The sequence below is a fragment of the Melospiza melodia genome, chromosome 26, assembly GCF_035770615.1.
Source record: "Melospiza melodia melodia isolate bMelMel2 chromosome 26, bMelMel2.pri, whole genome shotgun sequence".
Taxonomy (NCBI): Eukaryota; Metazoa; Chordata; class Aves; order Passeriformes; family Passerellidae; genus Melospiza; species Melospiza melodia.
The window spans coordinates 3,912,946-3,932,662 of record NC_086219.1 but is presented as its reverse complement, the minus strand read 5'-3'; the positions used below and the strand labels follow the sequence as shown (position 1 = coordinate 3,932,662).

Here is a 19,717-nt window from a genome sequence, read left to right as displayed (position 1 = left end):
ATAACCCTTTCCAAACCCCACCTCACAAAAAAACCTCTGTTAAGAAAGCATAAAGCTGTGTCTGGACACAGAAGGGTTCATACCTGCACCTGTGTTCCACTGTTCCCATTCCCATTGCTCCCGCCTCCCACTCCTTGTTTGTGTTGCTGGGAGCCTGTCATTTCAGCCATTCTCCTCTCCATCTGCTCCAGTCGCTCCAGTATGGACATCCTGAACTGGTTATCTGGGTTGGAGAAAGCCACAGTAAGGACATTTCCATGGAAAGGAAGCTCAAGTCACAAATAGCTATTCTGGAAGTGATAGAGGAGGTTTGCTCTGCTTGGAAATGCACACACACACACTTTCTCTTCATCCTAGTTCTTCCACCTCCTGCAGCAACCTTTTAACTGCAATTCCAGAGAACTTCCTTACAGAAACAGACAGAAAAATGAGAAATGCAGGCAGAGGACAAATCCCTTTCCCCGTGAGTCCAGCTGTAGGCACACAATACAAGGGGTAATGCAAAGTCTTTCAAAACACAAACACTAAGCAAATATCCCCATTCACTGAGCATTTCAGAAAGATCACATCTGCCATTTTACAGTCACCCCTCTACTTTACAAGCGCCCTGAATTCAGCTTGGCCTGCAACCTGGAATCATGGAATAATGGTATCTGGAAGAAAAAGTCACCTCTGCTTCCTTCTGTGCTTAGGAAAAGGAGCCTTTAACAGGGCACTTGTTCCTTCCCTGGCAGGCTTCCTTTCTTGGAAAACAGCTTCAGCCAAGGGCCAGAAACAGAACCACCACAATGTGGAGTATGGGCACTGACAATCCTGTAACACCACTCTGAAACTCTGGAGCCCTCTGGTCCCTGCAGAAATCTGTGTTACTGATTTTCCCCTCATTGCATTTTAACACAGCACTATCCTACTGCTCCTAAGGCTTGAGTGGTGGAGCAGGGAGGTTCAGACACATTAACAGATGATTGCTGAACTGATCCCACAGAGATCAGCTGAGGGAATGATTCTCTGGATAGGGCCAGTCAGTGCAGAGGGAATGGCTGCAAGTGCAGAGCTCCTTCTGCAGTTTCATGCAGCTCATGTGAAGCTGGGCAGGCCTGTTTTGTGTATAGGGAACATTTAATGAATCATGACATCATGCTAAGAGCACAGGTAGCAAACTCTAAGGGAGAGACAGCCCCCATACTGTTCAGTTTCATGCATCCATAGAGATGGTGGTGGTGCAGAACACTCATAAACCCAGAACCACTCCCAGTGACAGCAAAAGGAGTGTGTGCACCAAAATAGACACGCTCTGACGAGGTTTTAAACATGTCAGTCTTCTCCAAGAACACAGAGCCCTCCCTGGAAGGCTGTAGGAGTATTCTATGCTACACTGAGGCATAGCCCTCAGTAGAAGGTATTGGAGAGATGTGGATCCCTGCTGTACTGCACTAAGGACAATATTGCAGACCATTGGAACAAGACAGCTCAGCTCCAGGGGCTGGAGACATCCCCTTCTCACCAAGAGGTTGCTGTGGTCTGACAGCAGGCAAGAGCTTCACTCCCTCCTGGCCAGCTTCAGCATCCCCCTCTGGCTGCTCAAGGGCCAGGGACAAAGGACTGTGGCCAGCACCTCCCATCTAACCTCATGTCAGAGGTGAGCTCACTAATCCAAAAGATTTATTATTAGTGCCTTACTAATCCTTCACTTGTCCTGTTAATTGCAAAGCCCCTGGGAAAGGACTGGCAGCTGTATCAGCACACACTGCTGGTACTCTGAGGTGTCAGGGCCCTGTCCCTCAGCTGTGGTCAGCACACAGCAGCAGCAGCAGCCCCGTTTGCCCAGCAGAGCTTTGTTCCAGGAGTGCTGCAGTGTGCTGCAGTGCAGTCCACACCGCTGTCTCCTCCCTCCCCATTGCCAGGCAGAGCACGTCCACTGCAGAGACTGGCACAGACCTGGCCCTGCTGAGCTCCCCTCCCTGTGAAACACAGCCCAGGCACCTGCAAAAGTGGCCACACCTGCCCTGCAGGGAACAGGGCTCCACACAGGTAATGCCACTCTCCCTAGATGGCTACCAGCACCTGCATTATTAGAGCTGAGCAGCAAACCACACTGGGTATCACATCTGAGCCCTCAGAACCTGTATTTGTTAGAGCTGAGAGCACCAAGCCACACTGGGGATCATACCTGAACCCCCAGCACCTGCATTTATTAGAGCATCAAGCCACACTGGGTATCATATCTGAGCCCTCAGAACCTGCATTTATTAGAGCTGAGAGCAGCAAACCATACTGGGTATCACATCTGAGCCCTCAGCCTTGTACAGGCACAAGCAGCATCTTTTTAAAAGAAGAAATTTGGCTCTAAGTGGAGTAATAAACCAACAAGCTCAGGGCTGCAAATTCTGGGGTTTGTTCCTACTCATTTAGGGGTCCACCTAAATTCTGTACACCTGGACACACAGTGAAACACAGAAGTACAGATTACTATTTTCTCCCCATTTTTTTTTTCAATCTGGAACAGAAATGGGTGGCCCTATGTTTGTGATTGTTTTCCAGGCTCTTCTCTCTGGGCTTTATGATCTGTAATGAGTGAAGCCTCCACCTTTCCTAATCCCAAAGACACTGAGAACTTCCTGTCAGTTTTTGTCAGAAGACTGAAGTTACCAAAGAAGACTGAAGTTACCTGTCACCCACCAATGCCCCCAGACACCAAACAAAACACTACACCAAAGAAATGAAAGCAGGGAACTTTTCTTAGGAAACAGAATCCAAAATATCTGGTGCTCCCAGGTATTCCTATTCAGACACCTGGCAGTGCTCCTGGAAATAATAAGGGCAGGACTAACCAGATCAGGCATTTTAGAAATATGCTGGTATTGGTAAAATGGGAAGTAGAAACAAACATTCTGGAGCACCAGCACAGCATGGCCAGAGCCCTCCCTGTGTCTAGAAGAGACCACCAGAATTCACCCAGATCAGGGTGTGCCCCCAAATGAGAAAGCTCCAGGCAGCAAATGAGCCAAGTGGGGCAGTGGAGCAGGGAAGGTGCCCCCATGCATTTCCCAGGGCACCAAAATCACTGCCTAAGCAAACCATAACTGATGACAATTCCAAAATTATTTCTGTATAGTGTTTTCATCATTCTGTAGTGTCAATTACACCAAGATGTCCCTTTCAAAAGGAACCCTGGCCATTGGAAGTGCATGCACTGCACGAGTCTACAAAAAAAAAACCCACAAGAAACTAACAACAACAACAACCACCCTACAACAACAAAAATGCAAACATTAAAAACCCAAACAAACAAAAAACCAAACCAAAACACAAGAAAGAAAAAAATGGGGGAAGGCAGGGAGGGAATGGGAGAGTGAACACCTTCCCCCAAGGTTTCTCCTGAACTCGGCAATGAGGAAAATGCTCCTCTCCCACCCCAGCCCTGAACACACACCAGATGAGCAGCATTTTGGACCATGTCCAGCCATTTCACACACTGCTGATGAGCCAACTGATGCACCTTGCAATGCCTGAGAGAAAGGAGAAGGGCTACAACAACCACAGGGCTGAACATTGCAACTGTGAGAAGTTCAAGACCTTTCATCCTGTGTTATTTCTCATTTTTCTCTCTTCCCACTTCAGGGGGTCTCTGCAGGGCCACCTGCTTAACAGGCACTCAAGTTACAGGAACAGTTTCCACATTCTTGTCTTTTACAGACAGCAGAAGATCTCATGACAAGCAAGTCTCTTGCAGTGCACTGAAGATGAGAGCTCAACAACATAAAGATCACTGTCCAAATAAGCTTTTCTCCTGCTATATTGTACAGGAAATCTAAACAGCCTGAGCCCAAGGAAATGTCTTGCACTGGGAGCACTCTCACTCTGTCCAAAGGCCACAAAGATCCACATGGATACAAACATATTCACATATTTAAGGTTTTGCCCAAAAATTATGGTTTTGATGATAGAATTTAAAATTTTTTAGTGAGCTAAAAACTTACACATTCAAATTTGTGCATTTATTGAGTTTTTCCACTACATATCAATCTCAGAAACATTTTAATGTTCTTTAGGTAACTACAGAGAGTGTTTCTCAAGTGTTCTTCAAGGCTTCCTCCACTAAGGCAATGAAAATAACCACATTTCTGCATCTCCAGGAGACAGAATAATTTCACAGAAAATATTCTGAAGATTGTATCTTTCATGGGAATTATCTTCTTCAAATTCAACAATATCAATATAACACCAAAATTACTTCTCACTATCTTCCCCTAGCATAACAAGGAGAGGTGGTGGCAACCTGAGGGGAGCTGAACTGTCCCAGCAGGGAGGCACAGGGAGGAGCTGCCTGGTCAGATTTTGACCAGTACTACGCAACTGGTTACAGTTTCATAATCATTTCCCTAAAACACAACCCATCTTTCAAGCTTCATTTCCATCTGCATTGGGAGAGAGCCTACTACTGATCACAGTAATGACAGCAGGTTATGCACTGGATTCACCTAAAGGTGCAGAACAATTGTGCTACAAATCCTCTAAGGTTACATGGTTGTTTATATCAGCCAGCATCTTACAGAGTTACAGCCTGTATTACAGTTATATATAATATAATGTACAGTTATATATAACATAACTGTACAGTTACACACAGACAACCTGGATATTGTTTAATATTAATTTTTTTTTTCAGGGTTGGTTTAATCCAGTGGTGTTTTCTTAACCCAGAACTCTCCACAATGAATTTAAAGCACACCTGCACCAACAGCTCAATAAGCCACCACAGCAGGCACAGAGAGTGGAAAACGCAGGGAGCAGAGGAGTTAGTTTAATCTCCAGGATTCTGGAAGCCACACCTCCATTTTCTCCCTCAGTGCTCTCCAATAAACACTGAATTTCCTCAGTAAGGATCTGAACAGATGCCAGCCATTTACGTGCCCAAGTTTTCACTGGAGGCTGCAGGAGCACGTGCCTTGTGCAGCCTGGTAACAGCTCCTGGTGCACAGAGCCTGCTCTGACAGGGAGGATCAAACACAGCACCTGCAAACACCTCACCCACAGCCTCTGCACAGCCCTCCCCACTGCCTAACCCAAAAACTCTTCCAACAGCAGGATTGCTGGTTTTGAGCTGTCCCCCACGGGCAGGAACAGCTCAGAGCACTGCCTCTGCCCACACTTTATTACAACAGGTAGTAAAGGCACACCTCCATCAATCACCAGCTCTGCACTTCCTTTGTGTGGTAGCCAATGCCCAGGACACAGAGCTAAGAGAAGAGCAAGGCACAGCAGTAAGGGACAAGCCCTCCTCTGCCTAACAGGTCAATTTTAAGAAAAGAGCACAGAGAGCTGCTTTTCTAATCTCTGCACACTGCTGTACCAGACAAGAACACATCCCAAAGGATCTTCAGTCCTTTTGCCAAGCAAGCTTCAAGCAGCAAGAAACTGTCTGTGCCACACATGACTTGGCAGTGCAGCCTGAATTATTACAGGGAAATACTACTGAAAATACAGATGAAAAATTAATGGGCAGTTCTCAGCAGCAAACAGTGTTAACAACACTTGCTCTTTTTTCACATTTTCCCCTGGACATCTGGATGTTTTTAACATGCTGCCCAACCAAACTGACAGACAGTAACTGGTTAAAAGAATTAAAGGATGAGGGTCCATGACCTCCTGCACATCCCACTGGGGCTGCATCTGCCCAGCATGGAATTATTGCCCCACAGAATTCTGAACACTGAGCTAACAGGGGTGTGCAGGACCTCCCTGTTGCCAAGCACTGTGCTCAGATACCCTGGTGTGGAGGAGCCACTCTGAGGGCTTTGGCTCTCCTGTGCTGTTCCTTTACCAGCAGTTTCTGTGTTAAATCATCCCCTGCATGAGCACACACAGACTGAACTGAACAAGTGTGACAGCTGAGCAATGTAAAAAAAAGCCATGCAGCATGAAGACATTTTTCTGTTTTGCAGAGCAAGCCAGAATTCTCTCACCACATTCTCTCATACAGCACAAGCTGTGGGTGGGGATGGAAGCAGTCTAAGGCCACGTCACTCACACTGCCACTGCTCTGTTTCTATTTTGCAAATCATCTGTCACTGGTCCACAAAATCTTGCTCAATTCCTCTGTACAGCACAAATCCTGAACATCTTTCATGCTGCAGTAACAATTTGATCATTTAATGCTGATTTCTGAGGTGGCATTATTGCAGGAACAACTATTTCTGAAATAAAACTGTGGTTATATCCTCAATGCCCCTTATTGCTAAAGAGAGAACCTCTCTTTAGCAGTAAGTTGTTATAGGTCATGGTCTCTACCAGCAAATGAAAGCATTTAAAATTAATATTCTAGGATGCATGCATATCTATATTAATGAAGCAGGTCACTTCCAGGGCTTTTGATCAGTGAGAAATGCCACAATACTGAGGTATAACATGAGAAAAACACAGTATTGTACACTCTCAGCCTGAGCAGCAGCTGAAGAAACTCCATGAAATGAACACTACATGGGCAGGAATGATGAAGTCATCCAGACCTGCACACACAGGTACTGTCAGTGATTTTAAGCCATTAATTCACCTGCCCAGGCATGATTTCTTACTGTCAACACTTGCCCCATAGTTCTTCCTGTGCTATAGGACTCTAGCTATTACTCCTATGCCATCTGGGATTACTCTGTTTCTCTCTGTAACCCCCAGTGCCCCCTCAAAACTGGGTACTTCTCTACTTTATCATGCCATTACTAGAAAAGAGAAGCAAGAGGGCTGCTCAGGCTGACTTCTTCCCCAAGTGGCAGTCTCTATACCAACAGCAGTAAAGCACTTGCTGCCCTATTTTTCAGGCTTCTCTTCCCCAGGGCTTAGGGAGGGCAAGATCTTTATGCTGTCCAGGAACAGCTGCTTCAGGAAACAAAGGAAACTTTTAAACATGCCATGTGTACTTTATAGATTTTAGAGGTAGGGCACACTGCTAAGGACATCGTTTCTTGTGCTGTTTTGTAATTTGTATGAAAATTTGGCTACCTAAGGTCAGTCTCTGTATCTCAGGTCAGAAAGCAGCCTGACAGGTGTCAATACTATGAAAAATGTACAGGAGAAATGCTTTTGGGTGTATGCAAGAGCAAAAGCCTGGGAGAACGTGCTGTGCTGCTGCTCACCTGCCCAGTGCTACTACCCAGGGCTCCTGGAGATCTCCTCCTCCTAGGGCTACATGCTAAAGGACTACAGACAGGAAAAAAGCACCTCATGCCACACATGCAGTATCTGTGCTTACAGTACTGTGCATGATATTTATGTATGCACATGGTAACAATTCTGACCCAAGTTTTCCCTCCTTAAATCTGCAACCTCAAGAGTCAAAATACTCACTCCGAAATCACCAGACTGAAGAGCAGCATGCTATAAAATGGCCTCTACTTGCTGCAAAGTTAGATAAATAGGAAAACTGAAAGCACTGGAACAGGTTCAGCATTGCTGGAAGCTTTCACCAAGTCTGACGTCAGTCATGTTTACCCCATCTAAACTGCGAGCAGTCCACACAGTCTCCCGAAGTCCTCTTCCCAATCCTGCTCTTTCTGCCAAAGCACGCTGCAAAACAAGTTTTCCAATACCGTGGTGTGGAGCAGCCGTGTGTTTCCAGCATCCCTAAGGTCCCCAGGAAGCTCTGGGCTACCGACCTCCTTCTGTGCCTTCAGCTCAGCACACGAGGCTGCGAGCGGCTCCGATGCAATGTGTCCTGCCGCACACGTGATGCTACAATTAAAGTGCTGTCACAACTCCGAGCCTGCATCGCAGCATCACCCGGGAGGGGCTGAGGACCAGCAGGGCAGGGCGAGCACATGAAAACAGCACCACGTCCCACGGCTGGGGGCACAGCGAGCAGCAAGGCGTGCAATCATCGTGGAAGTGCAGCACAACACAGAAGCATGCAGATTTAAACCCAAACAAGCACTGCGCAACACTTGAGCCTGCAATACTTACTGAAAGCAGTACTTTGTCACACGTGCGCATCCAGCGGACCCCTCCGCAGTCCCTCTACCTGCTTCCAGGTAAATAATGTGACAACACCTGGCACCAGAGGACTGACCTGGGAGTCTACAAGGCATCGGCGGAGGCTCCAGCCAGCATCTGGCGCAGACCCCGCAGCAGGGGCGGGCAGAGCAGGCTCCCCCCAGACCTGCTTGTCGTCTCTCGCATCCTCGCAGCCAACTGGAGCCCCGGGGTCCTGTCGCAGCGCCGGCGGCTCTCAGCGGTGCCACCCCCGCGCCCCGGCGGCCGCAGCGGACGGGCTAAGGCTGGCCGGGCTAAGGCTGGCCGGCATAGCCGGGGCTCGGGGCGGCCCGGCCGGCCGCGGCGGAGAACGAGCCCGGGCGCCGTTCAGCGGCCGCGAGCATGGCAGCCCGAGCGCCGGGGCCGCGGTGGGCAGCGGGCTGCGGGGGGCAGGGGCCGGCATGCGGGGACGGACGGGCCGCTCCTCGCCGCGGGACCGGCGCCGCCTCAGAGCCCGCGGCGGATCGCGGCCGGTCCGCGGCTGCCGCCCGCCCCCCGGCTCGCCCTGCGCCGTGACAGACACCCCGGGCGGAGGCTCAGGCAGCGGCTGGGAAGCGGCGGCCGTCCCGGTCACCCCGGGCGCGCCCACGGAGCCATCACCGTGCCCGATGCCCTCTCACACCCCCAATCCCGGGCGGCCGGCACCCGCCCCGGGCACTCCGCAGGGGGAGAGCGCCCAGACCGCGCCGCAGGGCAGACAGCAGTGGGGCCGGTCCCGCCGCCGCCGCCCTCAGCCCACGCCGGGGCCCCGCGCCGCCCTCATGGCGGGAGGCCGGCCCGTCCCACGGGCTCCCCGCCCCGCGCTCAGCGATCAGCGCCGGCCCGGTGCGGCTGCGGGCGGGCGGAGGCTGCTGCCGCCGCCTCCCATTGTCTGCGCGGGGCGGCGCGGCCGGGCGGGCCCTGCCCCGCTCCCGATCCGCTCCGGCACCGGGCCCGCCCCGGCCTGACGTCACCCGGCCCCATTGGCGGCCCCGCCGTGTTTACAGCGGCCCCGCACCGGGCACCGAGCGCCCGCCGCGCCCGGAGCGCCCCGCGCACCAGTCAGCCCCGGGACGCGCCATCCCTGGGTCACTTTCCCGCTGACACCACAGCTCTCCTCATTTCGCCACACACACAGTACTTGTATTTGTACTTATTGCTCTAATAAGGTAAATCTGCGGAGGGGTAAAACCTGACAATTTCTGAGACTGTGCGGTCCCACCATCCACAGGAATCACAGACCCCCGGGCAGCAGGACACGTTCAGTCATCGGCCTGAGGAATCCGATGTTTGCCCGTGAAGTCAGGCTGGCTCAAAAGACAACGCTCAGCATAGGAAATGAAATATTCCTTGCCTCAATTCGATCATATTATGATCAAAATGGAAAAGGACAATTTGGGAAATGCAGTCAGAGCAGTAGGAGATTGGCTTCCTGAAACGGTGTCCTTAATAATAGCGTGGGAAAGGAACAAACCACCAGACACATCTCAGCAGGAATATAAACAGAACTGACAAAGGCTCCACACCACACAAGAGTCAGTGCAGGGGAGGATGAATAGAATCTCAAGGAGTTTACTGGATAGATCTTATCAAGGGACAAGGTATCTGTGTCCTCTACCACTGCTCACACATCCCTGCAAGCTGCACCGCAGCCTTTTAACACGGTAGAAAACATTCATCCCTCTTCTCACAGAGAACCCAAACAGATCATCTTTTATGGCAACATCCAAGATGTAAACACCAGTCACCTTTTACCCAGCTGGAAAGAGGAGTGAAAAACTGTGAATACTGTTTATAACACAGACTTTTTTCCTATGGAAAGTCTCTTACTGCTGCAAAACATTCACTGATACTGAGCACATCTCTCCTATCTGACTCTGGTGTCCTGCATCTCACCACAGGCTAAGAAGGGCATCTGTTCCTACTAAACAGACACATGCTGTGGGTTTGGTGATAACATTGCCACTGTACAGGAATCATGTACCTGAGGAATGCCACAGGTAGCACACACCCCCTGTTTGCTCACAGATGATTCCAGGCTGAAGTGAGAGTTTGGATACCACTGGTGTGGCCTCATCATGCTAACACAAGCCACCAAGCCCCACCTCCCCGAGTCTTTTTTTGTTTTCCAGCCGGGAAAGACAGCCAGATGATGCACTGAGAGCCAGCAGGAGCTGACGGGCTGCCTGTCAGGTGCTCCTGCGTCAGTGCCATTTCCAGCCAGCGCCAGTCACACCCTTGTCCAACCCGTACACACTTGACTCATCCGTACATACATGGCCTGCCCCTGTTTTTAGGTTCTGTCCTCTTTCCTGCAGATGCATGAGCGTCATGTCAGCAGCACTCACAGCCATCTCCCCAGAATTTCTGATCACATCCCATGCCAAGGAAACACCATCTCTACAGACATTTTATGGAAGCAGCAAAGCTTCTGCAGAGGGCAAACACAACGTGCTTTCCATGGGGAATCCATATTGAAATGTCTTTATAATTCCTTATGCATCTGCCATGAAATCATCTCTGCCCTTCAGTTCAGCCTTCATTTCTTCAAGCCTCATTTGCTTTTTGTTTTTGTTCTTAAAAGAACCTCTTTACAGACAGTGAATGGGAAGTGAGATCAAATGGCTATAAAAGCACACAATGGCTTCTGAGAACTGAGTTTTACATGGAAAACAGAAAAGGCTGCCAAGTTTATCAGCAGAGATCAGGATCACATGAGAGTGCTTCCTTTATGGGAAAAAGGTTTGCTTTGAGAAGAAAGAATACCACTATTCAAATTAACTAGAAAGAATGCAAGAACACCAGCAGTTGGTGTCAACTGTCCATTTGTAAAAGACATAGCTCACCCATGGTGTGAAATAAGGAAAACTCAGAATAAAACAAGTATCTCTGTGTAGTTCAGAAGAGGGTGCACAATCCTTCATGGCACAGCAGACACTGATGAAGGAAGGAGCCCTCAAACGCTGCCTTCAGACTCCTTCTCTGCCCATTCCTACACTTGGCTCAGTTCCTAGAAGCAGAAGTGTGGTGGGAGATGGTCTCACAACCCTTCCCACTCATTAGCAGGACTGCTCCCTGGTCCCAAAGGCCAGTACTTGTGCTGTGCTCAAAAAAAATAGTGATTTTTGTCTTAATGTAACTAAAAACATAGAGTTCACATATAGAGTGATTTTGACTTTATTTTAAAGACATTTGTGGAAGAGAATTGTTTATCTAAACTTAGATGAGATGGAAATTTCTTGTTCTTTTCCTAGGGTATGGCTGTTAGCTCTGTTCTCTGTGGCAGTGCTCATTCCAGCTGGAATCATGAACTGTGTTTTAACAATGCAAAGGAACTCAGAGTGTTCCACTGAGTTAATTAAAAAGAATTTTAAAATTCTTGTCAATATTTTGTGACTACAAATATTCCTCGAAAATCTTCCCTCAAGACCACGTAACAGTCAGTAGGGCAAGGATTTTAAGCAGGGAAATTAAAGCAAACAGAGAAGTCAGGGATTTGTGTATTTATTCAATTGATAGAATCAACTCACATTAGTTTTCACCTTGGCTAGCTAAGCTAACATTTGCTCTCCAGCAGTAAATGAGAAGATGTAGCTGGTCCTTTAAATAACAGTGTAATCTGCTCCCTTTGGAGCACTGTGCATCAAGGCAGAGGCTTCTGATAAATCATGGTTGGTATAATTATTCAGTCTTTTTCCCTGAAGGGCCTCTGCAATGCAGCGGTCCTCTTACTTTTTTTTTTTTCCCCTCCCTGTTAGCAATGCCCTAGTTTGTTCACTGCTGCAGTCCCCCTCCCTTCCACATCACCACAGCGTAACAACCTCTAATTGAGAGCTGGGCTGCTCACCAAGAGCACCCAGAGGAGCTGCAGGGACACCAGAGACAGCACTCACAGCCACCTCCTCAGCTCCTGCCAGTTCAGCAGCTCTGGGGAACTGTCAAACAAGGCATTCAAAACCTGCCCACCTGGCATGCCAACCCTGGATTGCTGACAGCTGAGCATCAATCACCATCATGCTATCAGCTGCACTCCACAGGCAGCAGGAGGCCTTGCAGCAGATGAAAAGCACCTACAGACTCTTACAATCCTCTCCAGTCAAGCAAATTCGATTTTGATGCTGAACATAAGACTTAGTGCACCTCCTTGTTAAGAGCCAGTTCTGTTTGCAACCTTGCTTCTGCAGCCACACCACAAACCCCTCTTCACTCTGCAATGCCCACAGGCTCTGTCTCCATGCTGCTCTTTGGAAGTGCTACCATCCCAACTGCTTTAGCATATCCCTCTTATGCCTTACTATCTCTCCATTTTCTGCTTAAATAAACACACTTTTTTTCTAGACAAGCTCAAGTTTCAGAGTTCTCAGGAAAGACAATTCCAGGGTAAATGCTTCTCTCCTGGAAACTGGGCAGTATGATCAGCTTTCTTTTCAGACAAAAAACCCCACCTCTTTGTCATCCTGTATAAAAGGCAGCAACATTTTGTTCACACCAATAGAGCTAATAAGACTTTTCAACGAGAGGACTTTGATTAACATTGCCACAGCCCTTCCTGTCAGGACAAACTTGCCGCTCTACATCCCTCCCCACCAGGAGCTGCTCTGTCATACACAATTCTACATTTGTTCTGCTTTTTTAGGGAATATCCCACTTTTCTTACCGTCCAAGGACAGCCAGTCATGCTGGGAGGAAGGCAGGGTTGGCAGAGCTCTGGCTTTATATTCAAATACCACAGAATTGGAGATGATCTGATTGTTGAAGGCAACTTGCAAAGTCACAAGCCCAGTGTCATGAGCTAAAAGGAAAGTACATGTTGTAAGACAGAGAACTCCCTGAAGAAATCCCCAGCTAGGAATTACCCCCATATGCTAAATATTGGGCTGAGATCAGGTGTAGAGACAGGGTGCTGAACAGTATTTTTGTGACTAGACAATTCAAAAGTCCAAAATACCAGTTGGTATATTCAAGCATGGAGATTTTAAGCCTAAGAGTTATCTAATGGGTTATTCTGGCAAAAAGGCAGAATCAGGCGTTTCTAAAGACTGAGCAGCCTCACTGCATTTCCAATGGAAAGCTGGGGCCTAGGAATGAAACCAAGTTATTCTGCACCCACTTGAAGTCATATATTGAGGGCCATCACTACTGAAAATCTCTGTGGGGAGGTTGGAGGTGCTCTTATGCTATAAGTAGCAAAGGGAAAAACAGGCAAATCCAGCCAGTGGAGCAGTGAGTAACAGCTACTCTTTAATCTGCTCTTTCAAAACAAAAGAAATGCTTAGAATTATTTAAAATTACTTCCAATAACTATTTTAAAGTTAATTCAGAGATTCTAAATAGCATTTGTCGTGATCTGTTGTGATGTATCAAAATGCCAAATTGCTGTTCTCACACTAAACTGGTCAAAAAAAGAGGAAAATCTTCTGGATGCCAGTGCACTTTTGTACATGTATGTGACACGATGATACTCAGAAATCGCCAGACGTAGGAGAGCCGTGCTCCTTACCTGGGCAGTAGCAGCGCAGTACCCCTGGCTGAATTAAAGATGCAGGCACTGAGATCTGATCAAACAGACAGCTGTAATTATTGCTGGCTTCCTGCCACGGGCCGGTAATCAGGACTTTCACTCCTCCCTGCGAGGAAAAAAGGGAGAGACCCGAGCGTGACAGGAGAGGCCGGGGCGGGAGAGCGCGGACGGACGCGCCCGCCGCCCTTCCCGGGGCCGTGCTGCCCTCGGGCGGCCGCCGGCGGCAGCGACACGGCCGGGAACGGGAGCGACGGCCCGGGGGCACGGGAACGACAGGCCGGGGGAACGGGAGAGACAGCCCGGGGGAACGGGAACGACAGGCCGGGGACACGGGGCCGCCCGGTGCCGCCCCAGCTGGTGCTGCTCTCAGCCCGGTGCCGCCTCAGCCCAGTGCTACCCCAGCCCGGTGCCGCTCTCAGCCCGGTGCCTCTCCAGCCCCGTGCCGCTCCCTGCTCCGCTCTCAGCCCGATGCTGCCTCAGCCCGGCGCCGCTCCCCGCCCGGTGCCGCTGTCAGCCCGGTGCGGCCCTTCCCGGTACCGGCCCAGGCCTGCCGAGCTCGCCCCGCCGGCAGCCGCTCGGCGAAGGCCGGGAGTGTCCAGGCCGCATCCCCTCGGAACCGGGAGACCGGCCCGGAGCAGTTACTGCACACCCCCGTACAGACACAACAGTGCTCCAAGGCCGGGCCTAGGAAAACAACACCCCCCCACAACCTCTCTTTTTTTTTTTTTTTAATTACAAAATAACCTTCTCTTCCCATTAGTGGCTCAAACAGTCTCTTTCCTCACACATTTCTTCACAGCAGCAAGGTCTGTGCTGCTGCCGTTTTCAGCTTATGGGGCATGTGACTGATTTTGGAAGTCAGTGAGGTGGAGGGAAATGCTGAACTCATTAAGGCTGTGCAGGCCTTGAATTATTCTCCTGGGAGCATCAGTGACAAATGAAAGAAACAGCTCTACTGGGCCTAGGTAGCATGAAGCCATCATGTGGGGAAGACTTGGCTTTCAATGAAACAATACCTTTCTGTTCAGATGCTTCCTAAGTGAAGAAAGGGCCCTGTCAGGATAATGAAGTGCTTAATTAAAACATGCAAGCAGCCTTGAATGCTCTGACTTGGGAGAGAAATATTTTAAAGCCCTTTTCAAAGCTTTAACAAAACACTTCCCATATCACCAAAGCAAAGATAAAGCAGTAAACACAAGTGAGTAAAATCCCTGGACTTACCTCAGGGTAAGACCACTCTGGTGAATAATCTGTCACCATGAACAAGCGGCCGCTCTGCTGCAGCAGCCCCAAAGTGCCTTGTGCTGCAGCTGCCGAGACCACCTCAGCCACGTGCATGTATGCCATGGTGCTGGCTCCGTTCTCCGAGCTGCTCAGCTGCATGTTGGCTTGCTGGGGGCTGCAGCAGGGAATGCACATCTCGGCCTGGTTGTACGTGGCTCTGTTGCTGTCCTCAGGCTGAGACAGTCCAGCACTGTCGCCTGACACCAGCTGGTGTCCGTACAGAGCGTTGCTCCCACCTTCTACTGATATGAAATCGTTAATTAGATCAGAAAACTGGTTGCTGAAGGAGATGTCAAAGTGGTCTAAGTTAAGCTCCATGTTGGAGGAGTTATTTAAGCTAGGATGGGCCACGGGATAGAGTCCTTGTACCATGTTTCCTTGGAGAATAGGGAGGTTGTTTCCATTCCTGATACCCCCGTTGGCCTCAGGCTGCAAGTAGTGTTCTGTGTTGCAGGCTTGAAGATCCCCTGATTTAAGTAGATTTTCATTTCCTTCTGCCTGCTGGGAGGTCTCCATGGGAACTTCAGCTTCTGCAGTCATAGCCTGGAAGTTTGCTTGGAACTGCATGAGCTGGAGAGAAGAGGTGGACTCTATTCTGGTTTCCACTGTGCCGTTACAGTTGGACGTGGTTTGGGACGAGGACTCTGTTTTCACATTGGAGATTCCTAACGTGTTCACAAATGAGCTACCTGTGTCATTCAAATTGTTGTGAGTGTTTTGTTCGAGGGGAAGAGGTTTGCTGGCATCCTGCAGAAAGAAGCTGGGGGAAGGGGTCTGATGGACGTGAGGGCTCTGGACGGTCTGATTGAAGCTGGAAGAATAGTCCTTGTTGGAGTCAATGGCACTGAAGTCCATCTGCTCCAGGGTGGTACTTGGGCTCAGACCTCCTCCAGATGGAAGTAAACCTGAACCAGTACTGAGTGTGAGAGTGTTAGATGCAGAAGTGGAGGAAAATGCTTCTTTGGACATCTGTTGTTCGAAAGATGTGTCCTCAGTTTTAATTTCTTTCGTGAGGGTTGTATTGAAGTTGAAGCTACGTTCTGTTGTGGGTGACTGCCTTATGTTGGTATTGATGCTGTCACTTTTCATACCTCCTCCACCATAAGTCTGCCCTTGCTTGGGATTGTTAAGAAAACAGTCTGGGTCAAAATTCATGGTGGTTTCTGGAATTTTCCTATTTCCTTCTAAAGTTGTGGAGAGCACAAGTTCCTCAGAGACAGTGCTGGGTAGCATCGACAAGCTCTCTGAACTGCCAGTTGTTGGAAAAGCAAACTTGTGTCCATCCGAACTCACAGCAAGTACCAGTCCTTGTGCAGCTGCATCTGAGGACAGAAGGTGCTGATTTGGGCCAGATGTGGGTGACATCGTGTACACAGCTTCACTGGTGACTTCTGACATAAATACGGTGGCACTTTGTGACAAACTTCCCATAACTGAAGCTACAGCCATGCTGGACACACCAGTGACAGCTGGGCTATCTGCCATATCTGGGTCGCTGTTTAACCCACTGCTGATGGACACAGGAGAATTCTGGGTTGTGTCAGGGACCTCCACCTGGTTGGTGGAAGAAACCTCAGTGCTGTTTTGATGGAGCAACACTGGTTTTGCCACTTTTCCATTCCTCTTCTCTCGGCTGGAGGCCTTGCCATGGCTGTGCTCGTTCTTGCCTTCAGAGACATCGTTATTTTGTACCTCTGAATGAGTGCTGTACCCACCTGTCCTTGGTTCAACCTTTGGTGATATGATGCGGTGTTTGGCACTGTTACACTTGTGATGCACACTGCTTCCTGCCCCTGTGCCAGAAAACAACAGGATTTGCTGTTCAGTAAATACAAAATTAGCACAATGCAAGTTGTGTATCTCGTGCTTGTGCATACATGTGCACACAGAGCACACAGTCAGCACTGGAGCTGCTGAAAAATGTTCAAGCAAGGGCCACCAAAGAAAATACTACATTAATTAAACCAGCCAAAGAAAATCCTCCATGAATTAAACCAGCCAGCACCTTACTGGCCTGTAATGGTAACATCACCTGCATTCCTGAGAATAATGGAATCACCTTGTAATCAGGCAGGATGAAGTAAACAATTCTGTCCACAAAGGCACCTTAGTCACAAACTCTGGTGCAGGGACTGCTTTTGCTGTTCAAAGAACAGCAGCCCATGAATTTTTGATGTTTCTTTCCTTAATTGATTAATTTCCCCTAGAATGAGGTAAGAACATTAATTACAGAACTGCAGAATGACTGAAGGGGGGGAAGAAGCCTCCTCACTATAGCTCATGGCTACAATTATAAATGCCATCTTCTGGGCAACATAAAACATCTTTGTAGCCACCACAATTTGCTGAATCTTTTGTTGCTTGCCCTTGAAGAGGAACATCTCTATTATGTGTTCAAGATTTGAATGAGGTCACTTAAAGTAGTTCAAGACAGTGCTTTTGAGACTAAATACAATATTAAATCTCTCTATTCTCCTAGGTATAGAAATGAACAGGAACAAGGGAAAGACTTTCATGCTGCTGTATTTGTGGATGACAGTAAGGGATTGGGAATGTGTGTGTCAATGTGCAAGCCAGTTACAAAACAAAGCAATGCTGTTGTGTTAAAAAGCACCGAGCAGACTTAGCACAAGATAAAACATCAAAGGGAAGAATAAAAGGATTCATGTTCAGATTTGCAAGCCTGGATCAAATGCTGAGCCTTAAGGGGTGAATTTTAATCCAAACTCAGGTATTCCAGAGGTCATCATTCCTATTTAAGCCTTGATTGTATAATGCAACTGCTCAAGAAAAGAAGAAAAAAATAACCCTTTGAAGCAATGACAACTTTCCTTTATAAGCTTTGCTAAAGACTAGTTAATGTGTCATATACTTTATTTGACCAAAGTGCTAGAAAGGAGCAGCTCTCTAGCAGATGAGTTGGGAAGTGAATCACTGAGCTTTCCACTGTCTGTGGGAAATGCTAACACTAAGGATGCTGCTGTAGTGTCATCCAAAACAAGGTCATCTCCTTTAACAAGAAAGAGATCTGTATTTTCATGATACCTAAATAAGAACCTGCCTTATCTCAGTGATACCTTGCAGTTATCACCTGAGCACTTCTCCAAAAAAGTGAGCTGCAGGGCAAGGAATTCAGAGGGTGAAGCTGGAGGAACATTATATTTTTAAGGCTTTGGTAACAGAATTTCACACGTGGAAGAGAATATACCTTTTTGAGCAGCTCATGTATGGACTGCATTTATTAGAAAGCACTGACATTTCCCCCAGAAGTTCCAGCTGCATCTTGTTATGCTGGAGACTTCTCCTGTCAACTCTTGAGTTCACTGTGTCCCAGTGTTTCATGAGACAGCATTTTTATCACCTCAGCACTAAAAACCTTGCTCCCAGAGTGGATGAAGCTGAGTCAGTGTGTGCCCTCCTGAGTACTCACCCAAGGTACCAGTGCACAGACAGTTGTGTGTCCGAGGCTGGGGCTTGGTCTGGTGGCTGTCGAGGATCTGCTGCACGAGCTGCTCCACTGAGAACCCTGAACTGCTGTTGCCATTGCTGCATGTCCACTTGATGCCATGAACTGCAAAGAGAACAGTAACATTTCCCATCAGAAACTGCAAAATCATGCCAAAACCATCAAAAGCCGCTCCAAATTACCAGTAAAAATCCATTCCTGCTGCTTTCTGTCAGAACTGAAAGGAGACCTATAAAAAGCAACAGTAATGGTTACTGGCTTACTGTTCTCTGCTCCTTGGTATCATCAGGCTTCCAAAGGCAATTCCTGAATCAGGAATACAAAGAGAGAAAACTCCTCAGCAGAGTACCTGGCTCTGTTTCAGTCTGCTGCTAACAGGGACTCTGCACCTGCAATGACTCTCTGTAGTGCCAGCAACCTTCACTGAAAACCCAAAACCAACAAAGGACTTGGTTCCATTGAAGTGAAGCAGTGTAATTCCTAGGAGCCTTTTGGAATCTTTTTCTGTCTAATGTGAAAACAAAATCAGCTTTATAGTAAGATCAGCAGCCAAAAATACACCAGAGTAACAGCAAAGGCAAACCTTCTGCCAGGTCTTCATTGTCAGAGCCCAATGGCAGCAGTGAAGGCTGACTCATTTTTTTGGGAGTGACTAACAGACACTGTGTGAGCTCCTCCTCAGACTTGGATGACCTTTTAGTAATTTGGGAGAATGGACAGGTGGGTGATGTTACAGAACAGGTTGCAAAGTGAAGCTCTTTCCTTAGGAACTCTCTGGGCCTGTTAGCTGTTTAAATAAAAATGCCAGACTGCATACAGATACGTGACTTGAATAAAGATTCCCTCTCAGAATATTTTAGTTGCAGAATTTCCTATAATAGTGATATTTGCAACCTGACTCACAATGGAAATGGCACTTATAAAATATTTTATCCATAATAACTGACTCAAAGCATCTTCTGTCTCTGTTAATGTCTCTCTGAGCAATTTATATGTGCATATTATTTATTTATCCTTTAAATGCACCACAGCTCATGTGCAGATTTTGGAAAGTGCTGATAAGTGACAACATAATTTCCAAGGTGTCCTCATGTCTGGCAGCTCCTTTCAGAGAGTCTTTGCCATAGTCTGTCAAGGCATATTCCTTGCATGTTGTGTTCTAAAATCCTTAAACCAGAACACACAAAATCAAAGCTGAAAGTCCCATGGACTCAGGCTTTGTAGTAAAGCCCCAGATCCCTGTGTGGTGAAGGTCCCTGATGTGAGGGGGGAAATCCTGGCAGCAGCAGCTTGGGCTGGTGCTCCTGTACAGCCAAAGGCTGGGGCAAAGCCAAAAGCAGCATCGTGTAAGAGATCAGAGCAAATGAAGGGATGTTTGTGACATCCAGTGGTCACAGGGGCAGCATATCCTGTGAACAGTCTTCTGTTCTTCTCTCTGATGCTGC

General features: G+C 48.2%; 1 protein-coding gene across 11 annotated transcripts in view; it reads right to left on the bottom strand.

The window, feature by feature from the left end:
* The window catches only part of CAMTA1 (calmodulin binding transcription activator 1), a 245,427-nt gene that overhangs the window by 27,924 nt on the left and 197,786 nt on the right, over window positions 1-19,717 (bottom strand). For 7 of the 11 annotated variants that reach the window (XM_063177088.1, XM_063177089.1, XM_063177093.1 and 4 more), the window contains 5 exons: window positions 18,237-18,377; window positions 14,744-16,599; window positions 13,502-13,628; window positions 12,659-12,793; window positions 84-223 (listed from right to left, as the gene is read on the bottom strand). In XM_063177088.1, the coding sequence (XP_063033158.1) occupies window positions 84-223; window positions 12,659-12,793; window positions 13,502-13,628; window positions 14,744-16,599; window positions 18,237-18,377 (2,399 nt within the window). Of the gene's footprint in view, window positions 1-83; window positions 224-7,341; window positions 7,806-7,953; window positions 8,264-12,658; window positions 12,794-13,501; window positions 13,629-14,743; window positions 16,600-18,236; window positions 18,378-19,717 lie in introns of those variants that run through there. The other 4 variants (XM_063177098.1, XM_063177096.1, XM_063177095.1 and 1 more) reach the window with 4 other exon arrangements.